Source organism: Oryctolagus cuniculus, chromosome 5 (genome assembly GCF_964237555.1).
Source record: "Oryctolagus cuniculus chromosome 5, mOryCun1.1, whole genome shotgun sequence".
Taxonomy (NCBI): Eukaryota; Metazoa; Chordata; class Mammalia; order Lagomorpha; family Leporidae; genus Oryctolagus; species Oryctolagus cuniculus.
The window spans coordinates 25,372,018-25,387,321 of NC_091436.1; the positions used below are offsets into that span (position 1 = coordinate 25,372,018).

At 42.3% G+C, this 15,304-nt stretch overlaps 1 protein-coding gene across 5 annotated transcripts in view; it reads right to left on the reverse strand.

Annotated features, from left to right (window-relative positions):
* Window positions 1–15,304, reverse strand: part of AIG1 (androgen induced 1) — a 356,709-nt gene that overhangs the window by 140,985 nt on the left and 200,420 nt on the right. The window contains exon 4 of one of the 5 annotated variants that reach the window (XM_051855318.2): window positions 8,210–8,494. The exons of the other annotated variants lie outside the window; for them this stretch is intronic. Coding sequence (XP_051711278.1) covers window positions 8,375–8,494 — 120 coding nt within the window. The 3' untranslated portion in view covers window positions 8,210–8,374. Of the gene's footprint in view, window positions 1–8,209; window positions 8,495–15,304 lie in introns of those variants that run through there. 5 annotated transcript variants of the gene reach the window in all.

Consider the following 15,304-nt stretch of genomic DNA (forward strand, 5'->3'; position numbering starts at 1 on the left):
CTAACTCTTCACGGAAGGTTTTTAAATCAGAAACTCAAAGTGTGCTCTGCAGACTGGTGACTGACAGTACAGATTTGTAAAGATGGGGCCAGAAATCGAGAATAAGCACTTAGAAACTTCTTTAGCAATTTTCCATTTAATCTACTAATATAAAAGTTTGAATTTGAATAATATCCATTTTCTCATTTATTTTTCTTATAACTCATTTTTGTTGTGCAAAAATTTTTATTTGTGACAGACTGAAAATTTTTTAAAGACTTATCTTTTAGGTGATAGACAGAGCTATAGACACAGAGAGGGAGAGACAGAGAGTGAGCTCTTCCATGTGTGGGTTTACTCCCCCACATGGCCACAATGGCTGGAGCTAGGCCAATATGAAGCCAGGAACCAGGAGCTTCTTCTGGATTTCCCAGGCAGGTGCCACAGCCCAACGACATGGGCCACCTTCCACTGCTTCCCCATGCCATCAGCAGGGAGCTGAATCAGAAGCAGAGCAGCCTGAACTTGAACTGGCACCCATATGGGATGTCAGCGCTGCAGGTGGAGGCTTATCCTACTACACCACAGCAATGGCCCCAACAGATTGAATGTAAAGAAAAACCCACAGACAAAACACAGACTGAATTATCCTTCACTACAGACAGTTTTAAGTGTCTGGAAAGTTCTACTAGCAATTGGTCTAGAGGGTAAGAGCAAGGATTGGATGATGTGGTGTATCCATGGTTGATATGTTTTATATATAAATGCTAGGCTTGTTAAAGAAAAATCTTCATGGAAATTTCAGCTATTATCTAGCTATGTTAAGATCAGTAGATTTGCCATTCTCAGCATAATAATCTATGGCTACTTAAATTTCCGACAACAGGGGTTTAGTTTCAGATCTAAGCTGCATTCTTTATTTCATTGCATCACTTACTACTTAACTGACCTAGGAGACCCAGGTCCTCATTTAACTTGTCTAAGCTAAATTTCTGTCATCTGTAAAGTGTAAAAGCAATACTTATTTCCTAGGGTAGTTTTGAAGCTCAAATAGTCAGAACTCATGTAGTATTCACTATTTGCCAGACTTACAATAATACAGAACTACACTACACATATTCATTTAATCCTTAAAACAACGCTCCAAGGTAGTTTCTATTTTCATACCTACTTTGCAGATTAGGAAACTGAGGCATAAGGGGGTTAACTGACTTGCCTGAAGTCATATAGTTAGAAAAAAATGGAACTGCATTCAAGCTTTCTGCCATATTCTCTTTCATGATTAATCTGAATAAATGCTTGCTCTCAGCTCATCGAATCTCTTTGTCTAAGCTGGGTGGGCTTAGTTAGTGACTCAGTTCCACCTCTTGGTCCCTCAGACGTTACACACACCTGACAACAGGGAGAACTTCTGACTGACACATTTACACTTACTTACTGACACGTTTCATAGGTTCTGGTCAGGTAAAAATGCCATGAGCCAAATATAGCTAATACTCCAACTGCCTACACTGCCAACATGGACGTCAGCATCGGCCAATTTCTCACTTTATTTACCTGACCATCTATTTGTTCAACAACTATGTTTTGAAAGACAAAGATGTAATGATATACGTATCACTGTTTTGTTTTTTTTTTAATTTTTTTTGACAGGCAGAGTGGACAGTGAGAGAGAGAGACAGAGAGAAAGGTCTTCCTTTTGCCGTTGGTTCACCCTCCAATGGCCGCCACGGCCAGCGCACTGTGGCCGGCGCACCGCGCTGATCCAATGGCAGGAGCCAGGAGCCAGGTGCTTTTCCTGGTCTCCCATGGGGTGCAGGGCCCAAGCACTTGGGCCATCCTCCACTGCACTCCCTGGCCACAGCAGAGAGCTGGCCTGGAAGAGGGGCAACCGGGACAGAATCCGGCGCCCCAACCGGGACTAGAACCCGGTGTGCCGGTGCCACAAGGCGGAGGATTAGCCTAGTGAGCCGCAGCGCCAGCCACGTATCACTGTTAAAAAGGTGAAGTTTCTTGGGTTAGATGGACCTATACACCCGGATGTGGAAGTGGGAAGACGAGAAGGAGCAGGGGTTTGAACATATGGTCCTCCCCCATTTAGAGGCTGCTTCCCCACTGTTCCAGGCCAGGGTGGCTTCTCAGCTCATCAGCAGACAGCTACATGTAAGAATCAACCATCTACTCATTCAAAAGCTACAGTCTTGGTCTAGTACAGCAAAGGAAAGAGAGAATAGGTTTTCTGAGTAGTAGTGTAAGTACAGGTTCATTAGATCCTGAAGGTCTTCAATATTAAAATCTGCTAAAGAAGATTCAAGGACTTTTATATGGTTTTAATTTTAGTTTGGATGTTGAATGCCCCTCTCTAAAGGCTGCAAGCTAATAGTTTCATTTCCAAAGTTTCATGTTAGTGGGTCTAAGAGCGTGAGAACTTAATCTAATTATGGTACTTAGAGGTGGGGCCCTTGAGAGGTGATTGCTCACTAGTGTGGGCTCCTTGATTAAGTGCAGGTGTCTTTATGAGTGTCACAGGGACAGATATGCATGCTCCCTCTTGTCATGTGATGCGCTGTGCCACCTTGGAACTTTGCCAGCAAGAACACCAGCTCTAGATGCCAAACCAGTGAAGCCATCCAATCATGAGCTGTGAACCTCCAAAACCATGAGACCAAAATAATGTCCTTCCTTCACACAGAGTTTGTTTAGAGGTATTTTATTCTATGAACAATAAGCTGACCAACACAGACTTCCAAATCTGTAATGAGATTTCTTGGGTGTAGGTTGTCCTTCATCTACACTTCAGCTCTGAATGCCTCTTCAGGTTCCATCTCAAATAGCGTTTTGATTCCACATCTCCCTGCATCCCCACCTGCCTCATTCTGAGCAAAATTGGCCAGTCCTTTCCTAGTGCTCCAACTGTATTCTGGGCATAGATTTGGTAAACATTTATTACACTGCAGTTACAGTTGGAAATGCATAGATAGCTAAGATTTCTGCCCATAAGTAGATTGTGTCTTAGTTATCTTTATATCACAGTGCCCAGGGCAATGAACACTTTTGGATGTCTGAGGTTCTTTTGCGGTGCCCCAGTGAGTGTCAATCTGTCCTGGCAATAACTTTTATGGTGTCTGAACTGAAGATGAAAGAGAATTTGTAGCTGGGCCTTCTCCATTCCAAATACAAGTTAGTCATGGGGATTTCATGAGTCTCTTAGTGGTAATCTTGTACCCTACCATTCACTTCTAGGGATAATTTCCTCTAGTAACAAAATCTTTTTGGATAACAATGGTTTTGCTCCAAAACCAATCTTTCCTAGTATTAATGTGTTGAGAATTCCCATTCATTACAGTTTCCTCAAGGGCTCCAGCCTTTCCTAAGGCTAAACCATCATTGTTAGCATGTCTATTTCTATGCATCTGTGGCAAACACAATTAACTGCCTACTCATTTTCTTCTTTACAAATAAAATAAAACAGAGAGAAGAACCCCCCCCCACCACCACCACCAAAGAATGGATTATGATTAGTTTATGGCTTGATATATGACCCCATTCTAGCCAATGAGATAAAAGGTGACGTTGGTTCAGAAAGGATCCCCTATCCAGAGGGGGGGGGGGGGGGACACCAAGAACAAAATCAAGTAGCACAGTAGGAAGAAAATCTTTTCTCCCATGGCTTCCTTTCTGCTTGGGACACAACACAAAGGGATTCTGGGAAGAACGGGAGCCATTTGTAACAAGAAGGTAATAACTTTGGGAATGAAAGGCCAACATCCTAAGGGTGAGAGATCAGAAACATAGTAAGAAAGTGGGTGCCATTGTTGAGCAACTGAAATAACACCAGAAATATTACCCTTTGACTTCTTTTTATACGAGAAAATAACATCCTAAGTTTTTAAGCCATTGGTCTTATTTTCCATTCCTTGCAACCAAAAGTTTTCTGGTTGATTTATTTCCTATAGCTCTTTTTGCTGCTTCTCTCATGAACTCAAGCTTACCTCTTTTTTCTTTCACAATATTTCACGGGAACTAGTATCCAGCTTTCCTGAGTCCTACTCTCCCCTGGAGAGATCCAATGTACTGGAAAGCTTAACTATGAGCTTTTCCTATAGAAGTTCAGGGATAAATCCTTTTTTGTTTTATAGCTGCAGTCCCTTAGATAGTAATTGCATTCCATAGGTTCCTTATACAAAATTCTGAAATGAACAAATGTAGCCCCAACTACATTTATAAGGTACATAAGAAGTCACTTCATCACTGGGTCCTCAGGGTTCAACTCAAAAAACAGAACACAGCAGATGTTCAATAAACATTTGTTGGGTATATGAATGAACAGGAACTGTTAATGGATGCATGATGCCATATTTGAAGTGTCAGAGACAAATTTGTTTGTCAAAGGCATTGAGATTATAAATACCAAGAATATTGGATTATTAAGATCAAGTGATGCGAAGCAGTATAAAAAGTCAAACTCTTACATTCTGGACCCAGGCTCTACGCTTTAGATTTAGGCTCATCAGCTACTAGTAGCAAGGTAAGCCACTTCATCTGCCTCACTCCATTGTCCTCATTTGCAGAAATAAGGATAATAACAGGTAGTTCTTCATGGATATCTTTGAGGGTAAAATAGAATCATAACATAAAACATGCAGCACAATTCCTGGCATGGAAAAAAGTTCTAGAAAACAGAATTAAAAGATGAATTCATTTTGATGCAAAAAGTTTGGAAATCCAGGCATACAGGTGTCTGCAAAAGTTCATTGGCAATGCATATTATGGAAAAACAATATACAGATCTTGAAAATTTTTACACCAAAAGAAACATTTTTTCATTCTATTTTCCACAAACTTTTTGAAGTACCATTGTATATTAGCTACTATTATTGTCTCTACTTTGCGTAGAAATAAAATTCTTCAGGAGGTATGAAAAAGGAATGTGGTTTAGAACTGACAAAGCTGGGTCATCTTAGGCAGATCTGACGCAAACGCGGTTGAGTTGAAAGGGGGCAGTTTGGGTTTAGGTGGCTTATTTTGTTCACAGTTTGCAGAGGGAAAAAGCCAAGCAGATGGCACAGTGACACTAAGGATGAGAGCCCACTGTTGCTAGAGGTAGTAAAAGTGGAACCCATTGGCTGCCAGCTTGGCTGAACTTCAAACAAGTCCCATAATGGGTGTAACTTGCTCCAAGGAGGGGCGGGAACTTGGTGTGAGGCTCTCTAAAGCGTGAAGAACAGCATCATAACATTCAAGGCAGCTTGACTCGGAGCTGGGTGCCAGCCACAGGCAGGCTGGGAAGAGGGTGTCAGAAAAATCGCAGGCAGTGCACCTCGCGGAGAGACTCCAGAGATGGGATGCTTTGAAAACCCCTGACTCCACAACCACGACAAATTACCAACAGATGGCGTGAGTCACAGGCGGGCAGTCAGAATGAGGCATCTGCAGGCGCGTGGCAGAAGCCCTGCCCTGCTGGGCTGAGCAGGACAGACGTAGGTCCCAGCCCAGATGGCTGAGAAGGTCACCAGGAGGGACACTAGCTGAACACGCTCTACTCCAGAGAACGGGTACAACCTGTAAGACCTGCAATGGCTTCCCAGGAGCAACTAACCCAAAATAGCCTGGTCTGGCAAAGCCTCCCACTTCAATTTGGGCTTGTTGATTACAAGAAATTAAAATGTAACGGAGTTCGACACACTACCGCGAGTATTTTAGACAGAAGGGATTTGAGAAAAGGGCAGAAGCAGGAAGTTCATTCTCAGCTTCCCTGCTACCCTTCTTCTGTGAGACCAACAATAAAACCCAGGAGGGACTCTCTGACCTGCCTTTAAAGTAGGTCAGAAGACCCTCATTGGAGATGTGCCCCCACCTTGCCCCACACAACACCCCCACCCCTAGATGAAAGGAACATCCTTATCTTCAAAGACATAGAGAAGAGTCTGAACAAACCAACCTTGCCAGGTTTCCTCCAGTTTATGACCATTACATGTACCCAATCAGACTTCCCCACAACTGTCCACTTTTCCATCAAACCCAGCACAAAAAATGCACAGATCTGCCTTTTCCTTCAGGTCCTTAGTTTTCCTAATGAACACTCGCTCCTGGGAGTTAAAGAAATTTATAAGCTCTTCTCTTGCTAATCTGTCTTTTATTAGGCTCCTCAGTCACCAACCTAGATCTTTTCTCTCCTACAAATGGATCCAGGGAGGAGGGAGTGAGATGAAGAGCCTGGGAACACAGCTCACCGGGGAGGCATTTGGCAGAAAAAGGCCACTGCTTTCCATTCTTGAAGCTTATTTGATATGCTTACTTGACAAACTTCCTTTCTCTTGCACAGGTTTAGTTGCTAGTTGGGAAAATCTTGAAGACATATATGTATTCTCCATATTTCCTCTGATATTATTCTATAAAACTTGGTCATGCACACACACAAAAACTGAAACAGCATCTGTAAAAATTCCAGAATTTTTTGTTCTATCATCATTACAGAAACACATGGCACATGCCCTGACAGAGACCTGCAGTAATAAAATGAAATACTAAATCCTATTTTTAAAAAAAACCTACCAGGTACAAAATAAATTCCTTATAGTATCCCTTTTGTAGATACTATAGGCACTATAGGGACTCTATAAGGCACATGTCCTACCATGTACAATGGATAGAACCACTTCCCAGCCTACTTTTGCTACCAGAGTTCCAGCTTCTCATATATGGTTCATCTTTAAATCCCTGTTACCTTGTACCCCATCTAATTTTTAATGGGTCCTCGGTCAACAACTGAAGACTGACTGACTGAATGAATATATGAATGCATGTAGGGATATGAATAATTAGTTCATCAGAAAAGGGCAATGGAGCTCAAGGGGAATGATCCCTTTGCTGCATTCCAAGACACACTGATAGAAATTCATTTCATCCTTATCTCCCAACTGTCTGATTCTGAACTTAGAGAACTTAATTGTAAGCTGAGGTAGACATTTCTCTTCTCAAGAAACTCTTCAGATATTTAAACTAAAGGAATAAAGTTGACTAATCACTCTTCAAAAAACGATAACTGGAAATACTAGATTAAAAAAAAAAGAAGAACACATCAGGCAACCCTGGCTGGCTGGGTTTTTCCCTCCTTCCTACTTATTTCTCCAGTAGTCACACTCCTTTTTTTCCATATAAAGAGAACTCCCAGTCACTATTTAATCAATATTTTTCTCTTTTGAAACAAAGCTCTAGAAAGGCATGTGATGTTCCCAACCAGGTAGGGGAGGGAAGCTCCTTTGGAAAACTCAAAGCATAATAACTAATCACTCTAATCTACCTTTCAAAGAAGGCAATTGACAAAAGCAACAGAGGGCTACTGCACTGTTGCAGTTTTTCCTGTGAAGCAAAATGACTTTTTCTTCTTTTATGATAATGTATGCATGTGTGAAAGTTGAATAGATCATGAAAAGAAATCTTTGACCTTTGAAAAGGCTAATTACCTAGTGTTTTATTTAACAGTGAATAGGACCAACTGTCAAAGTCCAAGTCTCTCTGTCCTCCCCAGCCCCTGCAGGATGGGCAGAGGTGTATTTTGGGAATCTGTAATTTTTACAGCATCACCACCTGCCCATCAAGCACCATGGACAAGAGCCAGTCAGGCCAGGGCTGGCTCCCAGCAGCATCTAATACAATATGGATTCTTTTGTTATTAGAAAGAAAGAAAGAAAAGACTTCTGCAATGATTTACTGACTCAGTAAACTCTGTACTTGATGGAGAAAGAGTAACAGTTTACTGCCATCTAGCCTAAGGCAGTTTCCCAAATATATGTAAATAGTGTTCACTTCCTCAAGTTTCCTGGGCTCTACTTTAAGTGAAATAAATTTATCAACCAATATCATGCAATCCCAGCCAGACTTTGATTTTCAAATCCAAGAGATTTTGGATTTTAAAATTGAACTAAGAAATGTTTTTAGTGCCAGATAAAGTCACCTGTATGGTCCAGACCTCTAGGTGGTGATCAATGGAATCACCTCACACCTCAACCAGTTTCTAGGCTGCAGGAACAAGAGTGGGTAGTTCCTGGAGTGGGGGCAGACTTCAGGGATGGAACACCTTGCTCCATTTGTGGTCTCCCAGGTTTCTGGCTGCTTCATGTACAATTTACATAGCAGTATTTGGTTCAGGAGGCCTAGCTGGGGCCTGACAGCCTCCAAAGTGCAAGGTGTCTGGTGCATAACAAATCTTCCCAGGCAGACGAATCAATTCATTCACAGGCTTTTATTGGGGTTCCGCTCCCCAGCGAGGTTAGGTTCCGCGGTCCCAACAGAGCAACAGACCGCGGGCCGGGAAAGTCGCGCGTCAGAGATTGGGAGAGCTCCTTTTATAGATTCAGGGCATGGGAGTTAAAGGTTGAGGCCGGTCTGATCCTCACTGGTTGACCTTTAGGCACCCGCAGGGACCTTGACAAGGACTTTTCTTCCCAGCAAGTTCAGGTAGGGACTTCTCCATTCCCGGAAGTACAGGCCTTCCTCCTTGCAGATCCCAAAGCTACCACAAAGTAGAAGAAAGAAGAGACATGAATAGCACGTTACTCTGCAAGAAAGTGTGGGTTTTCTTTTTAAATATTGATTTATTTATTTGAAAGGCTGAGTAACAGAGAGAGAGGAAGAAGTGGGGGGAGAGGGAGAGAAATAGGGAGGGAGGGAGGGAGAGAGAGAGAGAGATATTTTTCTATCTGCTAGTTCACTCCCTAAATGGTCACCATGGCCAGAGTAGGACCAGGCTGAAGCTAGGAGCCTTGGAACTCCATCCAGGTTTCCTATGTGGGTGGCAGGGGTCACAGCACTTGGGCCATCTTCCACTGCTTTCCCAGGCGCATGAGAAGGGAGTTGAGGGGGAAGAACAGCCAGGACTGAAGCTAACACTCATAAGGGATGCTAGCATCACAGGTGGCAGCTTAACCCGCTGGGCCACAACACCAGCCCCACCAACAGTATAGGCTTTTATGTTCATTTGCTCTACCTTCCACACACAGGCATTTATTGATACACAAGATTTAGGGTTAGAAACCAATGGAGCCCATGGGGGTACATGGAACAAAATGGCAGATAGAAGGAATGGAAAGCAGAGGAAAGGACCCTGTAAAATGTGCGATCCTGAGGAAAATAAATTGAATTCAGGAAGCTTTGTTTCTGTCATAAAGGGAAAAGGGAGTAAAAAACTTAATTCTAAGAAGTTTATGATAACAAAAAAGTAAACCATTCAAGACATTTTCCTTTTTTAAAAATGACGGCTAGAAAATCAATTTTGAATTCAAAGAGAAAATACTGCTTTCTAGAATTTTGGTATAGAAGCATCTTGGGAAAGCAGGTATGTGGGGGATGGTGAGATATTACCTTTCAGGGGCAGGCGCCGTGGCTCACTAGGTTAATCCTCCGCCTGTGGCACCAGCACTCCAGGTTCTAGTCCCGGTTGGGGCGCTTGGTTCTAGTCCTGGTTGCTCCTCTTCCAGTCCAGCTCTCTGCTCTGGCCAGGGAAAACAGTGGAGGATGGCCCAAGTGCTTGGATGCCTGCACCCGCATGGGAGACCAGGAAGAAGCACCTGGCTCCTGGCTTCGGATCGGTGCAGGGCTGGCCATGGCAGCCATTTGGGGAGTGAACAATGGAAGGAAGACATTTCTCTCTGTCTCTCTCTCTCACTATTCTGTAACTCTACCTGTCAAATAAATTAAAAAAAAAAAAAAAAAAAGGTATGTTCACCTTACCATGGAGAGCATCTGTCCTGGACACCAGCATTTTGTCTACTGCCTGTGTGGTATGGTTTAGTTTGGTCTAGTTGACTAAGGATGCCCCGCAGGAGCTGCCTGGCCTAACGTTAATGCTGTTTACAAACCAACTTTTTTCTTTCTTACAACCGGATACTCTTAGTTCCTCTTTCACATTGCCTTCAATTCTCACAAAGGGCTAGAGAATTATAAACACTCATAAAACACTAAAAATGAGCAACACTGTCAACTAATTGCTATAGCATATATGAAAATTTCATAAAGTACAAAGAAATACAATAGACTGAAAAATACCAGCAATGTTCTTTGCACCCTGTCTCCCCAATCAATCCTTCACATAGCTACCAGCACAATCTTTCAAAACGTTCAATTAGTGCTACATAAAATATGCGAAGCCAATAAGAGCTGCTAAAGGCCTTCATGATTAAATTGAGACTCCCCTAACCTGATGTCTACAGTCTTTGTGGCCTGCTATCTAACTCCATCTCCCTTTCATCTCCTACCAGTTACCCACATGCAACCTGTACACAGGCAAATCAAAGAACTCGCACCTTGTTTAGAATTCTGGGATTTTCTTTTGCCATCAGTACCTGTGCTGTCAAATACAATGGCCACTAGTTCAGTACTTGGAATGTGGTTGGTTCAAACTGACATGTGCTGTAAATATAAGATACATGCTAGATTCCAAAGACTTAGTAAAAAGGAAAAAAAAGTATATAATCAAGAATTTTTAAATATTGTTTGCCTAAAATGATAATATTTAGGATTTGTTGAACTAAGTATAACATGTTATTAAAATAAACATTCTTCGTACTTTTGCTAAACCTGACCCAGATCTGTGACTTGCATTCTCTTTCTGCTGAATGATGCCAGTCTACAGCTGTGCCCATATACTCCCTTCACTAAGCAGCCCTTTTCTGTCCATTAAGATACTTTGTCCTTGTTCTGTAAGGCTTTAAATAAGAATCACCTCCTCTGGGAAGCTTTCCTGGTTGAGTGAATAGGTATTAACATTAGTATACCACCTTATATTAGAATCTACTCTTTAAGTATGAGGCTCTATCATGATTGAGCTCCTTGAAGGTCAAAGCACTTTCCCCAAAACTTCAGCACCAAGCACCACCATTCTAGGAATGTTTGCTTAATTAAATGTCATTTCATCAATAGAATTCATTCATCTATTCCCCAACATGCATATAATGGACACATGGTATTTACTGTGAAACATATAAAGGTGAAATATAATCCTTTATGTTTGTATTATTTATTAAGGTTTATATAATACTATTATGCTCAGGAATTTTCTTTAAGAAATTTCTGCTAGGTGGCAGTTCATTTATTTTTAATCCTATTTTTTTTTACAAAGAAACTAAAGCCCAAATGGTTTAAGTGATTTTTCCAAGATCATGAATTATAATGCATAATTTGAGAATACTTCAAAAAGATCGCAGAAAAAAATGCAATTAAAAGATGTTTATTTTGGTGCAACACAAGCTTTAAATCTGTGTATGGTTGGTTTTTTTTTTTCTTTTTCTTTTTCTTTTTGTTTCTTTTTTTTTTTTTTTTTTTTTTTTTTTTTGACAGGCAGAGTGGACAGTGAGAGAGAGAGACACAGAAAGGCCTTCCTTCCGCTGGTTCACCCCCCATGGCTGCTGCGGCCAGTGTGCTGCACAGATCTGAAGCCAGGAGCCAGGTGCTTCCTCCTGGTCTCCCATGCGGGTGCAGGGCCAAGCACTTGGGCAATCCTCCACTGCCTTCCTGGGCCACAGCAGAGAGCTGGACTGGAAGAGGAGCAACTGGGACAGAACTGGCGCCCCAACCAGGACTAGAACCTAGAGTGCCAACGCCGCAGGTGGAGGATTAGCCTAGTGAGCCACAGCACCAGCCTAGTTTTCTTATAATACACACATTCCATGAAATTTTTTGAAACCATATATTCTTAATATATGTTAGTTAATACACAGTATCTTATATGAGAATATTACAGTTTCATTTTAACATGTTTTTATTCTTCCTATTACATAATAAAATAAACATACATGTATAAGTAGTAAAAACATTTGCTACTATGCCCCTAAAATCATTTCACTCATCACTATGAACATCCATACCATGCACTGGGAAACTCCCAAGGGATCTATTAAAGGATTTAAAATCTGGAAGAGACATATCAGGTTTATATTTTAGGCTTCTAGAAGCTGATCTCCTGGTATAAGAGGGAAAGAAAGGAAGGAATGTGATGGGCTAGCAGCTCTAGTCAACAATAATTCAAAAAAAGCTCTGTGAGCTTAGAACTACTTTTTAAATTGCCTTCAAATAAAAGATAACGTAAGATCATGAAATACCCTGTAGAGTTTAATGTAATGTCATTTTCTCTCTAAATGATGAAGTCTTGTCACTGGGACAGGCTGCATATGAAACAGTGCCTATAAACAAGCAAAATACTTGCTCGACTATAGTCAGAGATAATTTTTCTGGGAGTCCAAAAACCAGAAGCATCCAAAAATGAACTTATTACAAAAAGATTAAGAAAACACGCAATTGAATGACATTACTCTGGTGATAATTGTCTGAGGTAGTGGTCTGTAGGGATGGTGTCATCTGGTGAAAGAAGAACGATGAGTTGGCAATGTCACGGTGGTCCAACCCATTGGAGACACATCATTGACATCACAGCATTCCCTCTGTGCTTGGGGGTGTTGCAGCATTAGTGATTGTTTACATGTGCTGGTAAGTTTTAAAGCACTAAATTGAAAATGTGAAAATGTAGGCTACATGATTAAAATCTACTGTATTCAATTCCCAGCAAGCTGTACTCATCTGTTTGTGATAGAACCCTGGAGAAGGTAGAAGACAACTGTCCCACTGGGTGGTGGGAATGCTTTGTGGGGATTCCCAATCTGGGATACATTAGTTGTGGAATTCTCCTTTCCAGAAAGGGAGACTAAAAAGCTACGCAGGTGGAACACAACTGCACAATAAGTTGGCATCAGTGTCAGAATCAGAACTTGAATCTCTTCAGACTCATTCGTTTTTGGAAGCAAAGGTCTTCAAACGTGAATAGTTAATATGAAGAGCTTTTAAGCACTTTCTTAAAATTGCAGCAAACAGAACTGTTTTTCTTTACAATGCTTTAAAATTCAAGGTATCCTGGAGTCAGGCCTGGCCCCTGCTGGAGATACAGGCCACTGAGAGCCACATTCTGCTTCCCACAGATGGGGGCATAACATTTCCTCCTATTGGCCCCAAATCTGGGCTTCTATCATGGCACTGACATGACCCAACACTACATAAAGGTCCCAGCCTTTAAGGCCTAAAAAGACAGCCTTTGAAGTAACATCTCATGTCATCACTAAAGCAATTGCAATAGGAATAGTACTCTTAAACAGAGACTGAGTTAGCGTTTTCACACTTGACAACCTAGGTCCATGTATACACAAATGAAGATGAAGGTTATTTTTCCTTTTCCTGTGCCCCAGGCCTCAACTACCTTGAGACTGACCAATCACTTTGCCATCAATCATTTCTTTATTTGTAATTGGAAGCCCAAGTCCACATCTCCTGAGACTCTCTCATTGGCCCAAGTAAATGTGGTTTAGTTCTCCTCATGGTTACTCATTCTCTTTCCTGCTCCTCAGCTGTTCTTCTCTCCTACATGCTGGCCTATTTTTTTCTATTGATTTATTCAGGTAGAGAGATACAGAGGGAGAGGGAGAGAGACTCAGAGAAATGGAAAGACAAATAGAAATCTTACATTCACTGGTTCACTCTCCAAATAGCCTCATGGCCACTGCTGAGTCAGGACAAAACCAAGAGCAAGGAACTCAGTGTAGGTCTCCCACATGGATGGCAGGGACCTAAATAATAAAGCCAACACCTGCTGTCTTCCAGGAAATACATTAGCAGAAAACTGGAATTGGAAGCCAGAAGCTGAGACTTGATCCAAGGCATTCCAATGTGGGACACAGTTGCCTTATCATTAGACCAAATGCCCACCCTGTCCATGGCTGTTTGATGCTTCTGCCTATACACAGACTCTCCTGGTTTTGGTACCAGGATGCTTTCTCCATATCCACCAGGTATTAGACATGGCAGTCATGGTTCCTGTTAAGGGCCATCACCTTATTCAACCCCTGCTGAAAAGACCACCTTACCTAGCCACCTTTTGCATCATTTAACCCCATCCTCAACTCGGCCACAACGGATGTGATCAGAGGCAGACACTTCATTCACAAATAGTTCAGTCTGCATTTAATTAGTCCTGGTACAAAAATAATCTAGATTCTCTACGATCATGAAGAAAAGTAATCCATGACAAAAAACAAAAGATAAGGGGGCACAGTAGAGTTTTCAAGGCATGATCCAAAGGGTCTTTTGAGTTTTGCGGAGGTAAAATGGGGCCTGGTTTAGGGAGGAGGGGCTGCTTGAGCAGGAAGGAGCCAGGCCTCCTTGACACTTTATTCACTGCAGGTCAACTTTTTTGTTAAAAGATTTATTTATTTATTTGAAAGGCAGAGTTAGAGAGAGAAAGAGAGGAAGAGAGAGAGAGAATAAGAGGTCTTCTATCCAATGGTTCACTCCCCAATTGGTCGCAATGGCTGGAGCTGTGCCAATCCAAAGCCAGGAGCCAGGAGCTTCTTCCAGGTCTCCCACGCGGGTGTAGGGGCTAAAGGACTTGGGCCACCTTCTGCTTTCCCAGGCCACAGAAGACAGCTGGATCAGAAGTGGAGCAGCCGGGACTTGAACTGGTGCCCATATGGGATGCCAGCACTGCAGGCAGCAGCTCTACCCATGAGGCCACAGTGCAGGCCCCTGCAGTTCAACTTTTATCTCCATTAAATATAAGATGTTTCCTGAGGAAAGATTTTCATTACTTTAAAGGGTTTGAGGGGTGGGCATCTGAGTGCTGGCTATACCATTGCTAATCCAGCTCCCTGCTAATATGCCTGAGAATTACTTAAATCCATGCCACCCATATGGGAGACCAGGATGGAATTCTGGGCTTCTGGTCTTGGTCTGGCCCAGCTCTGGCTGTTACGGGCATATGGAGAGTGAACCAGCAAATGGAAGTGCTCTCTCTCTCTCTCTTTCTCATTACCTCTCTACCTCCCTCCCTGTCAATATCCCTTTCAAAAACATAAATATATTTTTGGTAAAAAAAAAATTTGAAAACACTAACGAGGAAAAACTGGAAACACAGCAGGTTTAGGAAGCTTGATAACAGACACCTACCAGATGGTGGTGGTCCTGGGAGAACTGCTGAGTCACACAAGTGTGGAATACCTGGGAAGATCCATGCACATGCACTTCTGCTCTCCCTACGCTCAGCTCTTCTGAGGTCCTGGCTCCTGGCTCGTCCTGGGTCCCTGGGCCTGTGGATCCTTAAGAGTAGACGGCTACCAGGCCACCCCCCAGCTCCTGCAAGACTCCATCACTTAAGGCAGCTGAGCAAGCTTTTGGTTCTTACATCAAAAGAACTCTGTTGAAAAACATCTGTGGGGGTTTGCCATGTTGAAAAAATAATTTGTCCTAGAAAGTTCATAGCTCTTTGGGTCTACAATTGGAGGACACG